Raw genomic sequence first — 21277 nt, 5'->3', positions numbered from 1 at the left:
CTTTTTATGGGCTTCACAACAAAGGGGGTGAATACATACGCACATGCCAATTATCATTTTTTTATTTCTGAAAAATAGTTTTATGTATATATTTTTCTAATTTTACTTCACCAACTTAGACTATTGTGTTCTGATCCATCACATTTAATTCAGATTAAAAAAACATTGAACTAAAGGCTGTAATGTAACAAAATAGGTAAAAGGCCAAGGGGGTGAATTCTTTTGCAAGGCACTATATATTCTTACATAGTTGCATTGGTCCAACTTAGACTAATGTATATATTACACCTGGCCAATGCCCCTGGAAGCTGGAAGTCACTGAAGTACACACCGCTACTCCAGCGATCTCCAGTTGCTTCCAGGTCCCATGCTAAATGGCTGGCCTGGTGTATTGAGAATACAGGAGGATGGCTGCACAGCACAGGTGCCATTCAGATGGAGGACACATATGTGGATTGGCTGGCATCCAGATTCAACAATAAACTGGAATGGTTTGTCACCAGGATCACAGACCCTTGAGCCCTGCGCCTGGATTAGCTGGTGGTGCTATGGGATCAGCCTGATTTATGTCTTTCTGCCCCTCCAAGATTCTGCCTCGTCTGCTCCACATGATTATAATGTATGTCTGATGGTGGGTCCGAATCCTCTTTCATTCCATCCCTATGATCCTCTTCAATTCGGAAGCACACTCTCTTGCAAGTTGCAGGGCATTCAATATTCTGGTCATTCCGTATGCCTGAGGCCCATGTCACATGGGGGCCCAGGTCACCTGGTGCGTAACACTACAGTATATGAGGGGTCTTAAAACTTTAGTGGACAGCATGCAAGACAGCTCACAGACTGGTTATATAATGACCATTAGAGATCCACATGATTGGTAATAAAACATTTCTAAGCAGATAGTATAAACTCATGTATACACAAAATGCAAATGTCTCACTAACTTTACTCAGGAGGGGCTGCTATGTAGACATACATACAGTATGTGTGTGTATACTGTATATATATATATATTGTGTAAGGGGTTAGCTCGGTAGCGGGGTGTGTGACCCCCTAGATGGGTTCACTACACACTGAATTTATACAGACAGGCAGTCGAAGACGGTTGAAAACAAAGATTTTGGTTTATTCTTCCATCTTGCTGGAAACAAGTGCAAGCATCCAAACAGCATAAACAAAACATAAAATAAACCCTGGCCACTTTGGGCGTCTACCTTCCACACAGGAACCTATCTTTGGAGTCTGGCACAGCCTAGTGCTGGGCAGACACTGCTGGTCATACAGCAGAAAAACAATAGTCTTTTGATTTTTATCACACAGAAAAATCAATCACCTCACCTACTCAGAAGACTTTCAGCTACTGCTCTCCTTCACTCAGAAAGCCTCAGGATGCAGCAAATCAGTGGTAATCCTCTGGATTACTTATAGAGGCCTTAATTGCCTCATTCTGAACAGCTGAAGTTTTCCAACGCCATTAAACGTTTCATGGCTACTTTTGGTGTATTGTCTAAACAAGGCAGAAATGTATGTCCCGTCTGTGACAACAACCACAGATTTACCTGACTTTCTGTCACAATATATATATATTTATATTTTTATTAGATATATATTTATATACAGACTTTTGCAAGTTCTAGCTAAAATACTCACTACCTTTCTAGCACTGTACCATGCAGTAATTCTGTTCTGCCACTAGATGTCCACAGTCTTTCAAGTTAAATAACGCCCAGGATGTCCTGTGAAGGTAGGGTGTCATGGGCTTTCCCTACTCTCACCTACAATGATTCAGGAAGTGGTGATGACATTTTGATGCCAGTGCTTTTCTCATCATTGAGGACCGCCCAACACATGAGAAGATCCAAAGAGGAAAACAATCCTTCATGTCACATGACTGACCTGAACACATCTGCCAGGGGATGAGAGGGAGGACTGAAGGGGAGGGTTCAGGGCATGTATTTAAGCTCTAGAATAAACACGATAATATACATGCCTGCTGAAAAAACACAATCATTTCCATTTAAAGGATGGGCAGATGTTTCATCCATCAACAGTAAACGCACATCAAAACCTTGGAATTTTTTACGCCGAATTGTTCGCTCAAACTTGTGTTGCATACACACGGTCACACAAATGTTGTCGGAAATTCCGAACGTCAAGAACGCGGTCACGTACAACACTACAAAGAGCAGAGAAAAATTAAGTTCAATAATTCCGAACAAGCGTCAAATTGATTCCGAGCATGTGTAGGATTTTTGTGCGTCGGAATTGGCTACAGACGATCGGAATTTCCGACAAGAACTTTTTGTTGTCGGAAAAATTGAGAACCAGCTCTTAAACAAATTCCGACAGCAAATGTCCGATAGAGCCCACACACGGTCGGATTTTCCTACAAAAAGCTCACATCGAACATTTGCTGTCGGAAATTCCGACCGTGTGTACGCGGCATAAGCAGTGAAAGTGGCATTCAACAAACGTTCACTGCAGGTGAATCAATCATTGACAATCAAACACATGTACCAGGAAGATACACTGCTTTCCTATCTCGCCTCCTGAACCGCTGATTGATGTCACGGCGGGGCCGGCACTAGAAGGCATCTGTCGGGGGTGCTAATTCCACCGCACACACTGTAGCCATCTCTGTACAGTGAGGGATTTGTCCCCGCCTGCTGACTTCCTGTTGTACGCCGCCTCTCTCTTCCATCCCAGGTATCGGGTGAAAGATCGGGAGCATTTGCACGAGTACAAGTACTCGTGCAATTGCTAGGTATCGGTCCCGATACCGATACTAGTATCGGTATTGGGACAACTCTACTCTGAATGTCTGGTGAAGGTCACATACACTGGTTTAGAAACATACACTTTACATATGTTTTCACAGATTAAAGCGGAGTTCTGCCTAAAAAAATATTAAAAGCCAGCAGCTACAAATACTACAGCTGCTGACTTTTAATAAATGAACATTTACCTGTCCAGGGTGCCCGCAATGCGCATCCCAACTGGTCCCCGCTGTTTTCTGGGACCAATGTGTTTCCCAGAAGACAGCGGGGGGAGGGGCGTGACTCCTGCGGGAGTCTATGCCTGGAAGTGGGTGCAAATAACTGTATTATACAGGCATCTGCACCCCCTCCCCTCTGAAAGGTGGCAAATGTGACACCGGAGGGGGGGGGGGGTTCCGAAAAGCGGAGGTTGCGTTTTTGTGTGGACCTCCGCTTTAAGCACTTTCAGTACTTGCTTTTTAATAATATTTATTGCATGATGGAAACGTGATTAGGATTCTCTTACATAGACACTTGTTCACAGAATATTTATTTAAAAATTAAGTACAAAACAAAATTGTATTTATTACAGTAAAAAGTTATTCATTACATAACATAAGTTAGTGTTAACGTCTTATTATATTAATACTGTCATTCTTGTATTTTAACCACATAAAAATAATATATTATAAGCTATCATGAAATCCAGTTATTCGTTTATTAATAAAGATATACAGGTATATACAGTGGTAAAGCTGTAGAATGTGTTATTAATGGCACAGTCAATATTAAACTCTAACAATAAATATCTCTTACTTGCTTCCCTTTGGTCTGTTACAGTGCCTTGAAAAAGTATTCTCACCCCTTGAAATTTTCCACATTTTGTCACGTTACAACCAAAAACATAAATGTATTTTATTGGGATTTTATGTGATAGACCAACACAAAGTGGCACAGAATTATGAAGTGGAAGGAAAATGATAAATGTCTTTCAAGTTTTTTTTATAAATAAATATATGAAAATTCCCGATAAAATACATTTACATTTTTTGTTGTAACATGACAACATTTGGAATATTTCAAGGGGTATGAATACTTTTTCAAGGCACTGTAAATAGACCATTGAAAGCATTTTATTATATCTGGTCAGAGCTTAGAATTTTTCTGATCTCTGCTTCTGGACTGTTATCAGTTAGCATTGTTCCCTCTTAGAGCCCATTCACATCTAGGCGACAAAATGCCCGACGCCGGACGCTAGAGGGGAGAATTCCCATTGCTGTCTATGGAGATGGTTCACATCTCATAGACGCCATACGCCTGAAAAAAAGTCCCGGACCCTTTTTTTCAGGCGATATTGGCGTTCGGCCATTGACAGCAATGGGAAGGATTTGAAAAAAAAAAAAAAAAGATACACTATTCGCGGCAAAATACGCCGCGTACGCGGCGTTGCTTGTCGCGGAGGTGTGAATGCAGCCTTAGTGCTGTGGACTATAAATCACCTGTTGTTATGAAGAAAGGGTTGTGTGTTATGCAATCAAAGCACATACTAATATAAATTCCAAACACACTGCCAAAACTAGGGTGACAACGCTGCTCAGTGTGGTTGTCACTCTAAGCAAGGAAAAAGTTTAAAATAAAGGAAAAAAAGTGTAAAAAGCAAACAAATACATCCTAGACATCTAACAACCAGTAAGCTTCAATACTATTCATTTTTACTGCTGGTCCCTTAAAAGTTTATTTCTAGGGTTCCTCCATGTTAAAAACCTAGAGAAAAGCTGCAGTTCAGTTTCTGTGCACAGCAGCTCCTTCTACTTGAACCAGCAAGCTCTCACTCATCTCCGCTGTACAAGTGGATATACTTGGAGTCACATGACACCAATCCACTTCCTCCCTCACCGAGCGTCACCTGCCAGAAGGGGGCCTTCACTGTCTGTCCTCTATACTGCCTGCGCAGAAATAAGAACACCGTAGGAAGTAAGAGCGACGACACAATTTTTTAACCCTGTCTGCCTTACTCCGCTGAGATATCCCACTGGAATAACCCTGAGCGGCCTTGTGCGCCGACGTGTTGTGCCCGCAAGAACTGGCAGCTGTGTGGTGGCCCTGATGACTGGGTCCTGGTGGTGGAGTGGTGAGGGGAGCGGAATGTTTACAAATTGAGGTAAGAGGGTCGGTGGTCGTGCTCAGTATACGGGGGGATTGTACTAATGGACGATTCGGCGGGGGGGCCTCGCCTCAGCTGCTACTCTGTACATGGACGAGGCCTATGAAGTAGTCCGTCCCGCCGTTCATGGTTCTGCCGCTTCCTGTCATCTCCTGGGCCGCATGAGTAGCTGCTGGGGGCGTGAGCGCTATAGGAGCTCTACGAGGGTAATGGGACCCAGGGAGGCTGCAATAAGACTGCGCTGTGTGTACAAATAAAGATTTATGTGTTGTAGGAAAAGGTCAGGAAGTATGACAGGTGTGCTGATTGCTGGAACATTCCCCCCTTCTCCAGTCATTTCTAGTCCAATCATTTGCAGGCTCTGACCTCCTCTTTATTGGTACTGTTTGTTTAATTATTGGATCGTGTGTGTGGTGTGACCAACCTGTGTGTTCTATAGGGATCTCCAAACTATGGCCCTCCAGCTATTGCAGAACTTCACTTCCCATGAGGCATTGTAAAACTCTGACATGACTAGATATGATGGGAATTGTAGTTCCTGAACAACTGGAGTGTCCGCGGTGCTGGGCTCTGTGGACAACTGCGATTGGCCAGAAGGATCCAGTTTGGCCGTTCAGTGTCCTCCTCCTGCTTTTGTTATATATTTCTGTGCAAAAGTTTTAAGTCCAATACACCCGAGATCAGAATATCGTACAAAAAATACCGCTTTTGAAGCAATCGTATGATAATCTGATCAAAAATTCTCGTACGATTTGTTTAACCACATCAATACTTTCGCCCCCTTCCTTCCCAGACCAGCTTTCAGCGCTCTCGCTCTTTCAATGACAATTGAAAAAAAGAGCAGAAATTTTGGATAAAAAAAACGGTATCTTCTTCTTTCTATTAAAAAAAAAAAAAAAATCCAATAAAATCGTTTTTTTTTTCCATAAAATTTAAGCCAAAAAATCTGCTACATGTCTTTGGTTAAAAAATAAATACAAATAAATCCCCTTAAAGCGGGGGTTCACCCTTAGAGGGCACTTTTCCCCCTTAGATTCCTGCTCGTTTTTACTAGGGGAATCGGCTATTTATTTTAAAATATGTGCAGTACTTACCCGTTTACGAGACGCATCCTCTCCGTCGCTTCCGGGTATGGGCTTCGGGAATGGGCGTTCCTTCTTGATTGACAGGCTTCCGACGGTCGCATCCATCGCGTCACGATTTTCCGAAAGAAGCCGAACGTCGGTGCGCAGGCGCAGTATAGACCCGCACCGACGTTCGGCTTCTTTCGGCTACGAGTGACGCGATGGATGCGACCGTCGGAAGCCTCTCGGAAGGCTGTCAATCAAGAAGGAACGCCCGCTCCTGAAGACCCATACCCGGAAGCGACGGAAGAAGATGCAGCTCGAAAACGGGTAAGTACTGCTCATATTTTAATACAAATAGCCGATTCCCCTAGACAAAACGAGCAGGAAGCTAAGGGGAGAAATTTTTTTTTTTTACAAATGGGTGAACTCCCGCTTTAAGTGTATAATAATTGGTTTGTGTGATCACGGAGAGATTTACGCAGGTGATCACGGAGAGGTGTACGCAGGTGATCACGGAGAGGTGTACGCAGGTGATCACGGAGAGGTGTACGCAGGTGATCACGGAGAGGTGTACGCAGGTAATCACGGAGAGGTGTACGCAGGTGATCACGGAGAGGTGTACGCAGGTGATCACGGAGAGGTGTACGCAGGTGATCACGGAGAGGTGTACGCAGGTGATCACGGAGAGGTGTAAGCAGGTGATCACGGAGAGGTGTAAGCAGGTGATCACGGAGAGGTGTAAGCAGGTGATCACGGAGAGGTGTAAGCAGGTGATCACGGAGAGGTGTAAGCAGGTGATCACGGAGAGGTGTAAGCAGGTGATCACGGAGAGGTGTAAGCAGGTGATCACGGAGAGGTGTAAGCAGGTGATCACGGAGAGGTGTAAGCAGGTGATCACGGAGAGGTGTACGCAGGTGATCACGGAGAGGTGTACGCAGGTGATCACGGAGAGGTGTACGCAGGTGATCACGGAGAGGTGTACGCAGGTGATCACGGAGAGGTGTACGCAGGTGATCACGGAGAGGTGTACGCAGGTGATCATTGGGACATATGATTTTACTGTTACATATGTGGGGGGGGGGACAGGTGTTTTTACTGTGTGGGGGGACTTTGTGTGTTTACACTAGGCTGGTGATCGGTGTGTAAAAAGCAGCTCATACTCACTGATCGCCGGCTGGATGCAGCGATCTCCTCACCGACAAATTCTGTGTGAGGAGAGCCGACCACCTAGCTATCGGCTCTGTATTTACATCACATAACGGCTGTGATTGGACACGGCCGTCATGTGATCAGAAGGGCCAATCACAGAGCCCTCCTGTCGATCTGAAATGCGCCGTGTCCGGGTGACACAAGCACATCGGGATCACGCCGCTGCGTGGGATCCCCCTACTTCTGAGTGACGTTCCTGAACGTCCACTCAGAAGGGGAGAGCGCCCACCCGGCTGTATATGTACAGTGGCTGGGTGAGAAGTGGTTAACCACTTGATCTCTGGAAGATTTAACCCCCCCTTCATGACCAGGCCATTTTTTTTATTTTTTTTTGGCGATACGCAGGGCCGCCATCAGGAATTATGGGGCCCCTTACACAGCTTCAGGCATGGGCCCCCTGGAGCAGAGAACCGGGGGGGGGGGGATGCTGCCTGAAATTGAGAAAGGGGGGGGGGCTGCCGCGAATTGAGAAGCGGGGGGGGGCCTTTACAAAAAAAAGAGGAAATAAAGAAAAATATATATAAAAAAAGGGGGTAGCCATCTGGGGACCTCTGGGCCCTTTAATAAAAATAAATATATATAAAAAAATACACATATATATATATATATATATATATATATATATATATATATATATATATATATATTTTTTGTAAAAAGGGCAACTCCCCTTTAAAAAAAAAAAAAAAAGGGCCCTGGGGACCTCTGGGCCCTTTAATAAAAAAAAAAATATATAAAAAAAATGAAACATTTATAAAAATAAAAAAAGAGGGGTTGCTACAGGGGGCCCTGGGGACTTCTGAGCCCTTTAATAAAAAAAAATGTGTTTATATATAAAAAAAAAATAATATAAAAAAAAATAAGGGGGGTTGTCATCCGGGGCCCTGGGGACCTCTGGGCCCCTTACAGGTGTACTGCCTGTACCCCCCTGATGGCGGCTCTGGCGATACGGCACTGCCTTACTTCAACTGACAATTGTGCGACGCTGTACCCATATAGATTTCATGTTGTGAATTTTCATGCTGAAAATTTAGAAAATAAAAACATTTTTTTAATTTCTGCTATAAAACATATCCAAAAAAAAAATGACTAGTTTGCACAAAAGTTATAGCGCCTATAAACATAGGGATATACACTATATTACCAAAAGTATTGCGACGCCTACCTATACACGCACATGAACTTTATTGGCATCCAGTCTTAGACCTTAGGGTTCAATATTGAGTTGGCCTACCCTTTGCAGCTATAACAGCTTTAACTCTTCTGGGAAGGCTCTCCACAAGGTTTAGGAGTGTGTCTATGGGAATTATTGACCATTCTTCCAGAAGCGCATATGTGAGGTCAGGCACTGATGTTGGATGAGAAGGCCTGGCTCGCAGTCTCCGCTCAAATTCATCCCAAAGGTGTTCTATCAGGTTGAGGTCAGGACTCTGTGCAGGCCAGTCAAGTTCCTCCACCCCAAACTCACTCATCTATGTCTTTATGAACCTTGCTTTGTGCACTGGTGTGCAGTCATGTTGGAACAGGAAGGGGCCATCCCCAGACTGTTCCCACAAAGTTGAGAGCATGAAATTGTCCAAAATATGTTGAAGGCTTAAGTGTTTCCTTCAATGGAACCAAGGGGCCAAGCCCAAACCCACATCATAATCCCCAACCCCCCCCCCCCCCCCCCATCCAAATTATTTTCGACCAGTGCACAAAGCAAGGTCCATAAAGACATTGGAGAGAGTTTGGGGTGGAATAACTTGACTGGCCTGCACAGAGTCCTGACCTCAACCCAATAGAACACCTTTGGGATGAATTAGAGCAGAGACTGTGAGCCAGTCCTTCTCGTCCACATCAGTGTCTGACCTCACATATGTGCTTCTGGAAGAATGGTCAAACATTCCCCTAGACCAGTGTTTCTCAATTCCAGTCCTCAGGCCCCCCCAACAGGTCAGGTTTTCAGGATTTCCATTATTTTGCACAGGTGATTTGATCAGTTTCACTGCCTTAGTAATTACCACAGCCTTTTCATCTGAGGGAAATCCTGAAAACCTGACCTGTTGGGGGGGCCTGAGGACTGGAATTGAGAAACACTGCCCTAGACACACTCCTAAACCTTGTGGACAGCCTTCCCAGAAGAATTGATGCTGTTATAGCTGCAACAGGGGGGGCCAACTCATCATTGAACCCTACGGACTAAGGCTGGGGTGTCATTAAAGTTCATGTAAAGGCAGGTGTCCCAATACTTTTGGTAATATAGTGTATTTTTGGAATTTCTTATTTTATTGTGTACTAGTAATGGCAGCGATCAGTGACTTATACAAACACTGTGATATTGAGGTGGACAAATCTGACCCTAACTGACACTTTTTGGGAACCAGTGACACTAATACAGTGATCAGTGCTAAACAAATATGCACTGTCACTGTACTAATGACACTGGCAGGGAAGGGGTTAACATCAGGGGCAATCAACATGTGCTTTCCGAACATGTGTTTTCTCACTGTGTGTGTGCTGCTTTTACTATAGGAAGGCATTGATTCACGTTCCTGTTTGCAGGAATACAGGATCAACACCTTCCTTACAGAATGGCAATCTACCTTGTTTACGTAGGCAAATTGCCGTTCTGGCTCTCTGCCTAATGATTGGTGGGTACTGGTGGACTTTGAGCCTGCAGATTGGCTCCCACTGTGTCCTAATTACAGCAGTAGTGGGTCACCGGCAGGCACACATGTGCGCCCCAGACCCATAAGTGCCTTGCCTATGTATATGTACAGTATACTTGTGTGTCTGTCAGGGCTGACAGGTCATGTTGCCAAGAGTTGAAAATAGGCGGTTGGGTCTCTTTTTTTTTTTTATTTTTTTTTATTATTTTTGAATGCCAATCAATGCCACTCAAAACTGTTAAAATAGGAAGTGTACACATTGCAGCACTAGTGTTGCCTCGCATTGTGGTGAGGCAAAAATAATGTTCCCTGAGTAGTTTGGCAGGCATTGATGCTTTACAACGGCCTCCATTCACTTCTATTAAAATACACCACGTGCCTATGGCATTAAGTGTGTTTAAGGTACGGTTGTATGGCGCTAAAAGTGAGCCTTGTAAAACAAAAAAAAATAGGAAAAAAACACATCTCGGAGCGTTTGAGTAGTGTTGATTGATGCAATATGAATAAATAAAAAAACAAATCAGCGCAGTGAACAACCAACCAGGGTCAAAGATCAAATCCCTAAAGTAAAATTTTAATTATATTTATGATGCAACATGAATGCCCATACAACACTAAGACCCGGTTCGCACTGGGGCGACACGACAGGCGGCTTAGCCGCCTGACGTGTCGCGTCCCATTCAATGCAATGGAACTGTCCTAATAGGAGTGACTTAGAAAAAGGTTCTTGTACGACTTCGGGGGCGGCTCGGTGGGACATGCATTGACTTCTATACAGAAGTCATTTTGCAAATCGCCTCTGAAGTCGTCCTCAGGACGACTTGCAGAGTCGCCCCCGAAGTCGTGCCGCTGCTGTGTGAACCGACTCTAAAGGTTCCCGTTTAAAAATAGTAGCCCCCGATCCTGGTCTTCTGGGGTCCCTCAGCGGCTGTCTCGGCTCCTCACCCACAAGAACTAACCACCTTCATGGGAGCTCTCTCCCATGGGGGTTAGTTCTTGCAGGCACGCTCCCGTGATACAGCCGGCGGCTATAGCCGCCAACTGTATCGCTCGGCCCCGGCGCGTTGCGTCATTAGATGTGATTGACAGCAGTACGAGCCAATGGCTGCGCTGCTTTCAATCCATCCAATCAACGGCCACACTGAGTGGCGAAGAGGACGTCAGGGGCGAGCACAGCAGGTGAACGGGCTCAGGTAAGTAAATCGGGGGGGCTGTCATTGCCATTTTTTTTTTCCACCTTGATGCATAAAAGTGAAAAAAATTAACCTTTACAACCCCTTTAACGCTATAGGTGCCTTGTTCACACTTGCTCAAAATACTGACGCTTTACAAACACACCTATAGTGTTAATGGGACTTGTTCGTTGAAGTTGCGTTGTGTTAAAGCGGAGTTCCGGCCACAATTTCACTTTTTAAATATAAATACCCCTGTAATACACAAGCTTAATGTATTCTAGTAAAGTTAGTCTGTAAACTAAGGTCCGTTGTGTTAGGTTGTTACAGCATTTAGACACTTTATAAAATAGAAATTGACTGGGGCCATCTTAAGTGTGGGTATGATGAAGCCAGACTGTATGACTTCCTGGATTTCAGCCTTGCAGATCTCGCACATGCTCAGTGCTGCACAAGCAGTGTAATAGTTTTCAGATCAGGTTTCAGCACCTGTGCTGTCCAAGTCACATATTTCTTTGAGACTGGGAAGTGCACAGACTCCTGGAAAGTTACACCCATTACATTCCCAGGAGTCTTAGGAAGCTTAAGCACCTAGGTGCAGGAAGTGGGAAGATTAACTATTCTGCCTAGCAACAACACTTTGAAGGCATCTAAAAAAAAAAAAAAAAAATTCGTAAAGGACTAATGACATTTTTTTAAAACTACTGATGTAATGTTATATTTATGGGTGGAACTCCACTTTAATTGTGAGTTAAAAACTCTCCCCAAATGCCCTGTACGTGTTTGACAAGCTTTAAAAACATACCCCAGATGCCTAGGGGGTGTGTTTCTTGGCTGCTGTCAACAAGTCCTAACTCCCTGCAAGCCTATCGCAAACTTGCTGAAAACACAAGCGCAGCAACGTAAACGCTTTGTTTTGATAATGTGAACAACACTGTGTGCTGTCCATAGTATTGCAGGCTGTTTTACTAGGAGTTTGAGGGGAGAGATCTGGGGTCTTGTAGACCCAAGATGTCTTGGTAAAGAGGACCTGTCATGCTTTATTGCTATTACAAGGGAGGAGTAAATCTCTTGCGACAGCAATTAAAGTGATAAAAAAAAAAAAAAATAATAAAAACCGTTTTAAATCGCCCCCGTCCCTCCATCCATACATAGGTTACGCAATAATTCTATCTCTAGACCTCCTTTTGTAACTCTAAACTGGTAACCTGTAACAAAAAAATAAAGCGTCGCCATTGAGATTTTTAACCGCTTGCCGACCAGCCGCCGTATAACTGGTCGGCTGGGCTGCGCGAGATCACGTAGCTATACGTCATCTCGCGATTAAGCCAATAGGGGCACGTGCGCCGCTTGTTACAGAGCGAGAAGCGGAAGCTGTTTGTGTAAACACACAGCTCCCGGTCCTGTCAGGGGGAGAAATGCCTGATCGTCTGTTTATACAATGTATGCATAGCGATCAGTCATTTCCCCAAGTCAGTCCCACCCCCCCCCCCTTGAATTAGAACACACTCACAGGGAACATAATTAACCCCTTCCTCGCCCCCTAGTGTTAACCCCTTCCCTGCCAGTGGCATTTTTATAGGAATCAAAGCATTTTTATAGCACTGATCGCTATAAAAATGCCAATGGTCCCAAAGGTGTCCGAAGTGTCCGCCATAAGGTCGCAGTACCGATAAAAATCGCTGATCGCCGCCATTACTAGTAAAAAAAAAATATTAATAATAATGCCCTAAAACTATCCCCTATTTTGTAGACGCTATAACTTTTGCGCAAACCAATCAATAAATGCTTATTGCGATATTTTTTCGTTTAAAAAAAAAAAAAAAAAAAAAAAATACATATCGGCCTAAACTGAGGAAACTTTTTTTTTTTTTTTTTTATATATATATATTTGTTTGGGGATATTTATTACAGCAAAAAGTAAAAAATATTCATTTTTTTTTTTTTCAAAATTGTCGCTCTATTTTTGTTAATAGCGCAAAAACTAAAAACCGCAGAGGTGATCAAATACCACCAAAAGAAAGCTCTATTTGTGGGAAAGAAAAGACGCCAATTTTGTATGGGAGCCACGTCGCACGACCGCGCAATTGTCAGTTAAAGCGACGCAGTGCCGAATCACAAAAAGTGGCCCGGTCATTGACCAGCAATATGTTAAAGTGGTTAAGTGGCATTTGTCACCAATGCAAACAAGCCCTTAATATCCAATATTTACATTTCTCTGTCATGGCTGCCCAGAACAGTAAGATCCCACCACAATGTATCCCCTTTAAGCAGGCCATACACTGTCTAATTTCGAACAAATTTTATTTTTAAAATCGAAAAGTTCATTTTTTATTTATTTATACATATATATATATATATATATATATATATATATATATATATATATATATATATATACATATACATATATATATATAATTTTTTTTTTGTTGTGCCATCATTGATTTTCAAAATTCGGCCGACCAAACCTTCATGTTGCTACAGAAAAGAATTTTCGTTGCGGGAATATTCTTTTCTCTCCGGGAATTTTCTTTTCTCTTTTCGTCCATGGACGGACACAGCTCCTTAAATCTTGACAAGTGGGTTATATTCCCTGTTTACAGGAGAGGACTAGGCAGAAACATGTTAGATAATGAAATACATGTTACTTTAACAGAGTTGAACAGCCCCGCCCAGGGGGCAGTCCCTCCAGACATAACCCTCCTCCCTGCAGCATGCAGCCTCAGTTTCGTTCTGCCTAGCAATGGAGGACGTATGGCTCCCTTTGGGCCCAGCGCCCTAAGGAGAATTTTTTTTTTTTTTTTCTTGAAAGAATCTTCTATCAACTGTCGGCTGAGAGACAGGCTGGATATATAGATCCTTGTAGTCTCCTCAGTCCGGCAGCGAGCGTGAGCACACCTTTGCAAAGTCAAACAAAGGATTTGCCCTGGGACTTTAAATGAAGTGGGTACCGTTACCGCCAGTAAGAACAACAATAGTTATTACAGTATATAATTCAAGTAAAATTCTTTACATGCATAGATAACACCAACAGTTGCCAATAAAAAGATACATAAACAAAAAATATTGGTACATAAATGTAGTATCGGTCAGAGTACACAGCCATCATACTACCTGATTAGTTTCGCAAGATCCAGCTTGCTCTTCAGGGGTGTGTAACACTGTATGATGGACGTGTTTTGTCGGATAATCCGACCGTCTGTATGCTTCATTGGACAATTGTTGGCGGAATTTCCGACAACAAATTTTGGATGTTCATGCTCTCAAATTGTCGACAACATATGTGTTCCGTCGGATCATCCGATCGTGTGTACACAAATCCGTTGGACTAAAATCCAAAGTACAAACACGCATGCTCTGACTCTAATGGCATAGCTGTTGAGGTCCGGGTTCTAGAGTAAACTAGCACAAGGATTATTCCGGGGTTTTTTTTTCTCCCTGTTCAACCAGTGGGTTGAATGACGAAAACTGACCCAAGTTCCCCCATCCATACACTGTGTGAATTTTGTTCCTGCAACCACAGATTGACTGGGGAATCAGCAATTGTCTTCTCCCGATGGGGGAAGCCATACCTGCTGATGGAAGACAGTGATTATTGCTAGAGGCTATAGCAGCCACTAGTAATAATTGCAAGAGTATCTGGCAGGCTGGTTGTACCCAAGTTGATCAATTTGGTACGTTCAGCCTGCCTATTAACGGTTTGAATCTCAGCTAGTTTTTGCTGAACTGGCCGATATTGGAACTATGTATGGCCGGCCTTCAGGTGGATGGGGGAATCGCGCCTGCTGAGCTATTATTGTGTTCTGCCAGGGGAGGGAGACTTCCCCTGCTGTTAGACTACACTGGTCAGCGCCGCAGAATAAAGTCTCTGGAGCTGATTGAGCGGCATTTATCTTACAAGCTGGTTGTACAGAAGTTGATTGGTAGATCGACTTCTGTACAACCACTGTCCCCATACATGAAATTTGGCCGGTCCCTGGTAAACATATTGAATTTTAATCCATGTAAAGGCTGGCTTTAGGTGCAGATCTGTTTTTCCATTGTACAATATACATATCTATGCTAGGAAATCCACCTCTTCCAAGGTTTATCTTTTTGACAATCTCAAAAATGTTTTGCCTTTGGTGGCTATTTGATGATTGCTTTTGTTTGTCCACATATTTAACTTTTTTTTTATCCCAGGTTTAGTTTGGGAAAAATGCCGGCTGAACGTAAGAAGCTACCCAGCATGGAGGAGAGAGATTCTGTTAAAGATTGTAGTGAGAAAAGGCCAACCAGCAGCAGAGAGCGAGCAAAAGATGAAAAGTCAAGCAGCAAAAGAGACCAATCCAAGGCCACTGAGGAGAAGAAAAGAAAACCTGATGGTGAACAACGCAAGAAAGAGGATAAGGATGTTAAAAAGAAAGAGGATGCTGTAGGGAAAACTGAGGAAGAAGAAAAACAAGCGCAAGATGATCAGAAGAAGAAAGCTGATGATCAAGAAGCTGCTGCAAATCAGTTAAAGTAAGACATCTTTTCTTATAGTTTTAATGTAAGAAATAACTGTGGAGTCTCTTGTTAATGATGTATGTAGCACCAGGTGTAACTTACTTTGTAATCCGTGACACCCATAAAATCACAATATGTTCATCATCATATTCACCTAGATGGCTGCAGTACCAATCCCAGCTGCAGCTGTCCCCCACCACCTCTAAGACCGAGAACTGAGCTATCAAACACTGCTAATTGCTCAGCTCTTGGTCCTTGGCCTGCAGAGAACCTAGGTGTTTTGCTTTCAGGCAGAAAGTCGTGCGTTTTTTGACACAATTTTGTACAGCTCAAAAGGTCACCTTCAGGCGTTTTGCTTCAGGTGACAAAACTCTCAGATGTGAGAAGGGGCCATTGAAATGAATGGGATTTGTCTTGTCGGGCGTTTTTAGAGCTGAGACTTACAGCAGAAAAACGCCTAGGTGTGAACGGAGCCTTAAGCATTCGAATTACCTTGTATTAAATAAATTGCATTCTTTTTAACAGAAGACCCATCAATATCTGTGTTAAAACCTTCCCTTTAAAATGGAGCTTCAGTGCCTATGCATGTGGGGGTGCATTACCACTTGTGAAGCATGGAAGACTTTAGCCACTATTTAAGTCCTAATGTTTTTCTTGTATTTCCATTTTTATAATAATAAATACAGGGGGGGGGGGGGGCAGGAAGTATTTGATCCCCTGCTGATTTTGTACGTTTGCCCACTGACAAATGATCAGTCTATCATTTTAATTGTAGGTTTATTTTAACAGTGAGAGGCAGAATAACAACAAAAAATCCAGAAAAACACATTTCAAAAAAGTTATAAATTGATTTGCATTCTAATGAGTGAAATAAGTATTTGACCCTTTTGCAAAATATGACTCGGTGGCAAAACCCTTGTTGGCCATCACAGAGGTTACATTTCTTGTAGTTGTCCACCAGGTTTGAACACACCTCAGGAGGTATTTTGTCCCACTCCTCTTTGCAGACCCTCTCCAATTTATTAAGGTTTTGAGGCTGATGTTTGGTAAGTCGAACCTTCAGCTCCCTCCACGTATTTTCTATGGGATAAAGGTCTAAGGTCTTGCTAGGCCACTCGAGGACTTGTTTTTTTGATGCAGTGAAGTTGTCCTTTCCTCGTAGCAGAAAAACACCCCAAAGCATAATGTTTCCACCTCCATGTTTGACGGTGGGGATGGTGTTCTTGGGGTCATTAGCCTTGTACACACGACTAGTTTTCCTGTCGGGAAAACTGCCATGGCAGCTTTTGGCTGGGAAAACTGGCCGTGTATGCTCCATGGCAGTTTTCCCAACAGGAAAACCGCCAGGAAAAATAAGAACACTTTCTCTTCTTTTCTCCTGCTGTGATTCCCGGCTGTCTTTTTCCAGGCAGTTTTCCTATGGGAAACACTGCGGTGGAGCATACACACGGCCGGGATTCCCGACCAAAGCTCTCACCACAGTTTTCCCGACGGGAAAACCTCTGGTGTGTACAGGGGGAATGTTACCGAGCAGGTCCCCCCCCCCCCGGATCCCCGGCGGACATTTTACCGCGTGTACAGGGCTATAGGCATTATTCCTCCTCAAAAAACAGCGAGTTGAGTTGATGCCAGAGAGCTTAATTTTGGTCTCATCTGACCACAAAACTTTCACCCAGTTCTCCTCTGAATCATTCAGATGTTCATTTGCAAACTTCAGATGGGCCTGTACCAGGGTGACCACATTTCCAAACTGCCATTCAGGGACACGCCCCCTCTCTCACTCACCTTCCCCAAAAAAAGAGGGGGGGGGAGGTAATGTAGTCAAGGGGTTGATGGGGAATTTGGAGGCGGGTTATTTGTCAGGTGAATGTGCCACTTGCCACCAGATGCAGTGCCGCTTGCCACCCATAGCCTGCCACCAGATGCAGTGCTGCTGTCCCTCCCTCTGCATGAGCCACGTGCGTAGAAGGAAAGGAGTGGCGTCTTTATCTGGAGAGTGAAGATCACACCAGTCCCTACTGGGTGCCGGAGAAGGTGCACAGGTGTCTGGGGACAGCAGTGCTACACTAGGCGTAGGCCTCGATCCCGATCTCACTGTCTGAGAGTAAATTGTTACTGGTTGCAAGATGCCAGGCAGCGCTGGCCCAGGCAACCAGTTCTGGAAATGTAGTTATTAGTTAGTAGGGGGTGGCTGTATCCTCTATTTCATTCCGGGACATTGTATTGTCCCAGAATGAAGGTCCCCCGGACCCAGGACAGACATGTCAATTGCGGGACAGCCCCGGGCAATCCGGGACACGTGGGCACCCTCTCCTGTACATGTGCTTTCTTGAGCAGAGGGACCTTGTGGGTGCTGCAGGATTTCAGTTCTTCATGGCGTAGTGTGTTACCAATAGTTTTTTTTGTTGACTATGGTCCCAGCTGCCTGGATCATTGACAAGATTCTCCCGTGTAGTTCTGGGCTGGTTCCTCACTATTCTCATGATCATTGAAACTCCACGAGGTGAGATCTTGCATGTGTCCCCAGACCGAGGGAGATTGACAGTTACTTTTTTTTTTTTTTTCATTTGCGATTAATCGCACTAACTGTTGTCACCCTTTCACCAAGCTGCTTGGCGATTGGTCTTGTAAATAGAAGAAAAATCAGCGCAATAAAACACAAAAACAGACAGCAGCTGTACACTGGGATTCAATTTAAAATTCCTGAAGGTATATATAAAAGATAGTGCAGCGCTAAAATAAAGTCCAAGTAAAAGTAATCTGTATGACTTTTGATTGGTCTTGTAGCCCATTGCAGCCTTGTGTAGGTCTTCAATCTTGTCCCTGACATCCTTGGTCCGCTCTTTGGTCTTGACCATGGTGGAAAGATTGGAATCTGGTTGATTGCTTCTGTGGACAGGTGTCTTTTATACAAGGTAACCAGCTGAGATTAGGAGCACTCTCCTTAAGAGAGTGCTTCTAATCTCAGCTGGTTACCTGTATAGAAGACACCTGGGAGCCAGAAATCTTGCTGATTGATAGGGGATCAAATACTTTATTTCGCTCATTAAAATTCAAATCAATTTATAACTTTTTTGAAAGGCGTTTTCCTGGATATTTTTGTTCTGTCTCACTGTTAAAATAAACCTACCATTAAAACTATAGACTGATCATTTCTTTATCAGTTGGCAAATGTACAACAGGGGATCAAATATGTTTTTTCCTCACTGTACGTGTTCTGGGCGGTCTAGCACGAAAGCCCAGCATTAGCTCTACACTGTTACTGCAGATTGAGGATCTAGGGAACAACATCGTTGCATAGATAGGAGAGTTGTGTCCCTCCCGAGTCTTTTTGCTGACTCATTCAGCTGTGGATGTGTTTACTTTACTTTACAGCATTTATCCAGATCAGAAACTTTACAGCACCAGACTACGTTGTGAACTCATTTCACAGTTCCCCTAAAAAACTTTTTATATTTAAGAGCATTAGAAAGGATCATTACCCTTGTGTGTGTTTTTTTTTTTTTTTTAGCCTGTTATTTTTATATACAGTGCCTTGTGAAAGTATTCGGCCCCCCTGAACTTTGCGACCTTTTGCCACATTTCAGGCTTCAAACATAAAGATATAAAACTGTAATTTTTTTTTTGAAGAATTAACAACAAGTGGGACACAATCATGAAGTGGAACGAAATGTATTGGATATTTCAAACTTTTTTAACAAATAAAAAACTGAAAAATTGGGCGTGCGAAATTATTCAGCCCCTTTACTTTCAGTGCAGCAAACTCTCTCCAGAAGTTCAGTAAGGATCTCTGAATGATCCAATGTTGACCTAAATGACTAATGATGATAAATAGAATCCACCTGTGTGTAATCAAGTCTCCATATAAATGCACCTGCACTGTGATAGTCTCAGAGGTCCGTTTAAAGCGCAGAGAGCATCATGAAGAACAAGGAACACACCAGGCAGGTCCGAGATACTGTTGTGGAGAAGTTTAAAGCTGGATTTGGATACAAAAGGATTTCCCAAGCTTTAAACATCCCAAGCAGCACATATTGAAATGGAAGGAGTATTAGACCACTGCAAACCTTCGAAGACCTGGCCGTCCCTCTAAACTTTCAGCTCATACAAGGAGAAGACTGATCAGAGATGCAGCCAAGAGGCCCATGATCACTCTGGATGAACTGCAGAGATCTACAGCTGAGGTGGGAGACTCTGTCCATAGGACAACAATCAGTCGTATACTGCACAAATCTGGCCTTTATGGAAGAGTGGCAAGAAGAAAGCCATTTCTTAAAGATATCCATAAAAAAGTGTTGTTTAAAGTTTGCCACAAGCCACCTGGGAGACACACCAAACATGTGGAAGAAGGTGCTCTGGTCAGATGAAACCAAAATCGAACTTTTTGGCAACATTTCAAAACATTATGTTTGGCATAAAAGCAACACAGCTCATCACCCTGAACACACCATCCCCACTGTGAAACATGGTGGTGGCAGCATCATGGTTTGGGCCTGCTTTTCTTCAACAGGGACAGGGAAGATGGTTAAAATTGATGGGAAGATGGATGGAGCCAAATACAGGACCATTCTGGAAGAAAACCTGATGGAGTCTGCAAAAGACCCGAGACTGGGACGGAGATTTGTCTTCCAACAAGACAATGATCCAAAACATAAAGCAAAATCTACAATGGAATGGTTCACAAATAAACATATGCAGGTGTTAGAATGGCCAAGTCAAAGTCCAGACCTGAATCCAATCGAGAATCTGTGGAAAGAACTGAAAACTGCTGTTCACAAACGCTCTCCATCCAACCTCACTGAGCTCGAGCTGTTTTGCAAGGAGGAATGGGCAAAAATTTCAGTCTCTCGATGTGCAAAACTGATAGAGACATACCCCAAGCGACTTACAGCTGTAATCGCAGCAAAAGGTGGCGCTACAAAGTATTAACTTAAGGGGCTGAAAAATTTTGCACACCCAATTTTTCAGTTTTTTGTTTGTGAAAAAAGTTTGAAATATCCAATAAATTTCGTTCCACTTCATTATTGTGTCCCACTTGTTAATTCTTCAAAAACAATTACAGTTTTATATCTTTATGTTTGAGGCCTGAAATGTGGCAAAAGGTCGCAAAGTTCAAGGGGGCCGAATACTTTCGCAAGGCACTGTGTGTGTGTGTGTGTATATATGTATATATATATTTTTTTTTTACAGTGGGCAGAATTCTCTTTACTTCCTGTCCCATAGCCTCAAAAGAAAAGGAGCAGGAATCCCCCCCCCCCCCCCCAAGTGTGATAAATCCTGATACCTACCAGGGTCACCAGAATTGGTGTCCCTATTGGACGATTTCCCTTCTAGTCCTTTTCTGGTGACTTTGAAATTAGGGATTTTCTTTTCTTTCACTTCTGGTGAGAACTAGCGGGACAAACAGAGGGTGAATCTCCGTAATGGGCACACATATCGCATTAAAAACCTGACTGGTTCTAATCCTTCTCCATGCTATCTAAAACAAAAAAATAAATATAATTTTATTTTTTATTTAACATAAACCTGAAAGTTATACATAACTGCCAATTGATTTCAATGGCACTCGTTCCAATCTATGCGACTTTGAAAATCAGCAACTTGAAAAGGTACCTGCAGCGCTTTGATGTGACTGTGATCCAGAGAGTGTAACATTGGATCAAAGCTGCACTCAGTCAGGGCTCGACAAAATCCGGTCGCAATTGTGACAAGAAATTGTGACCTGGCGCCTGCCAGTAATTGAGGCCGCGGCTTTGCAGCCTTCACA

At 43.4% G+C, this 21277-nt stretch overlaps 1 protein-coding gene across 1 annotated transcript in view; it reads left to right on the top strand.

The window, feature by feature from the left end:
- Positions 1-4829: 4829 nt before the first annotated feature.
- The window catches only part of UPF2 (UPF2 regulator of nonsense mediated mRNA decay), a 102034-nt gene continuing 85586 nt past the window's right edge, over positions 4830-21277 (top strand). The window contains 2 exon segments of the mRNA XM_040343392.1: positions 4830-4917; positions 15205-15525. Coding sequence (XP_040199326.1) covers positions 15221-15525 — 305 coding nt within the window. The 5' untranslated portion in view covers positions 4830-4917; positions 15205-15220.

The sequence above is a fragment of the Rana temporaria genome, chromosome 3 (genome assembly GCF_905171775.1).
Source record: "Rana temporaria chromosome 3, aRanTem1.1, whole genome shotgun sequence".
Classification (NCBI taxonomy): Eukaryota; Metazoa; Chordata; class Amphibia; order Anura; family Ranidae; genus Rana; species Rana temporaria.
Note: the sequence above shows the minus strand (reverse complement) of the source record. Positions and strands in the feature narration are given on the sequence as shown.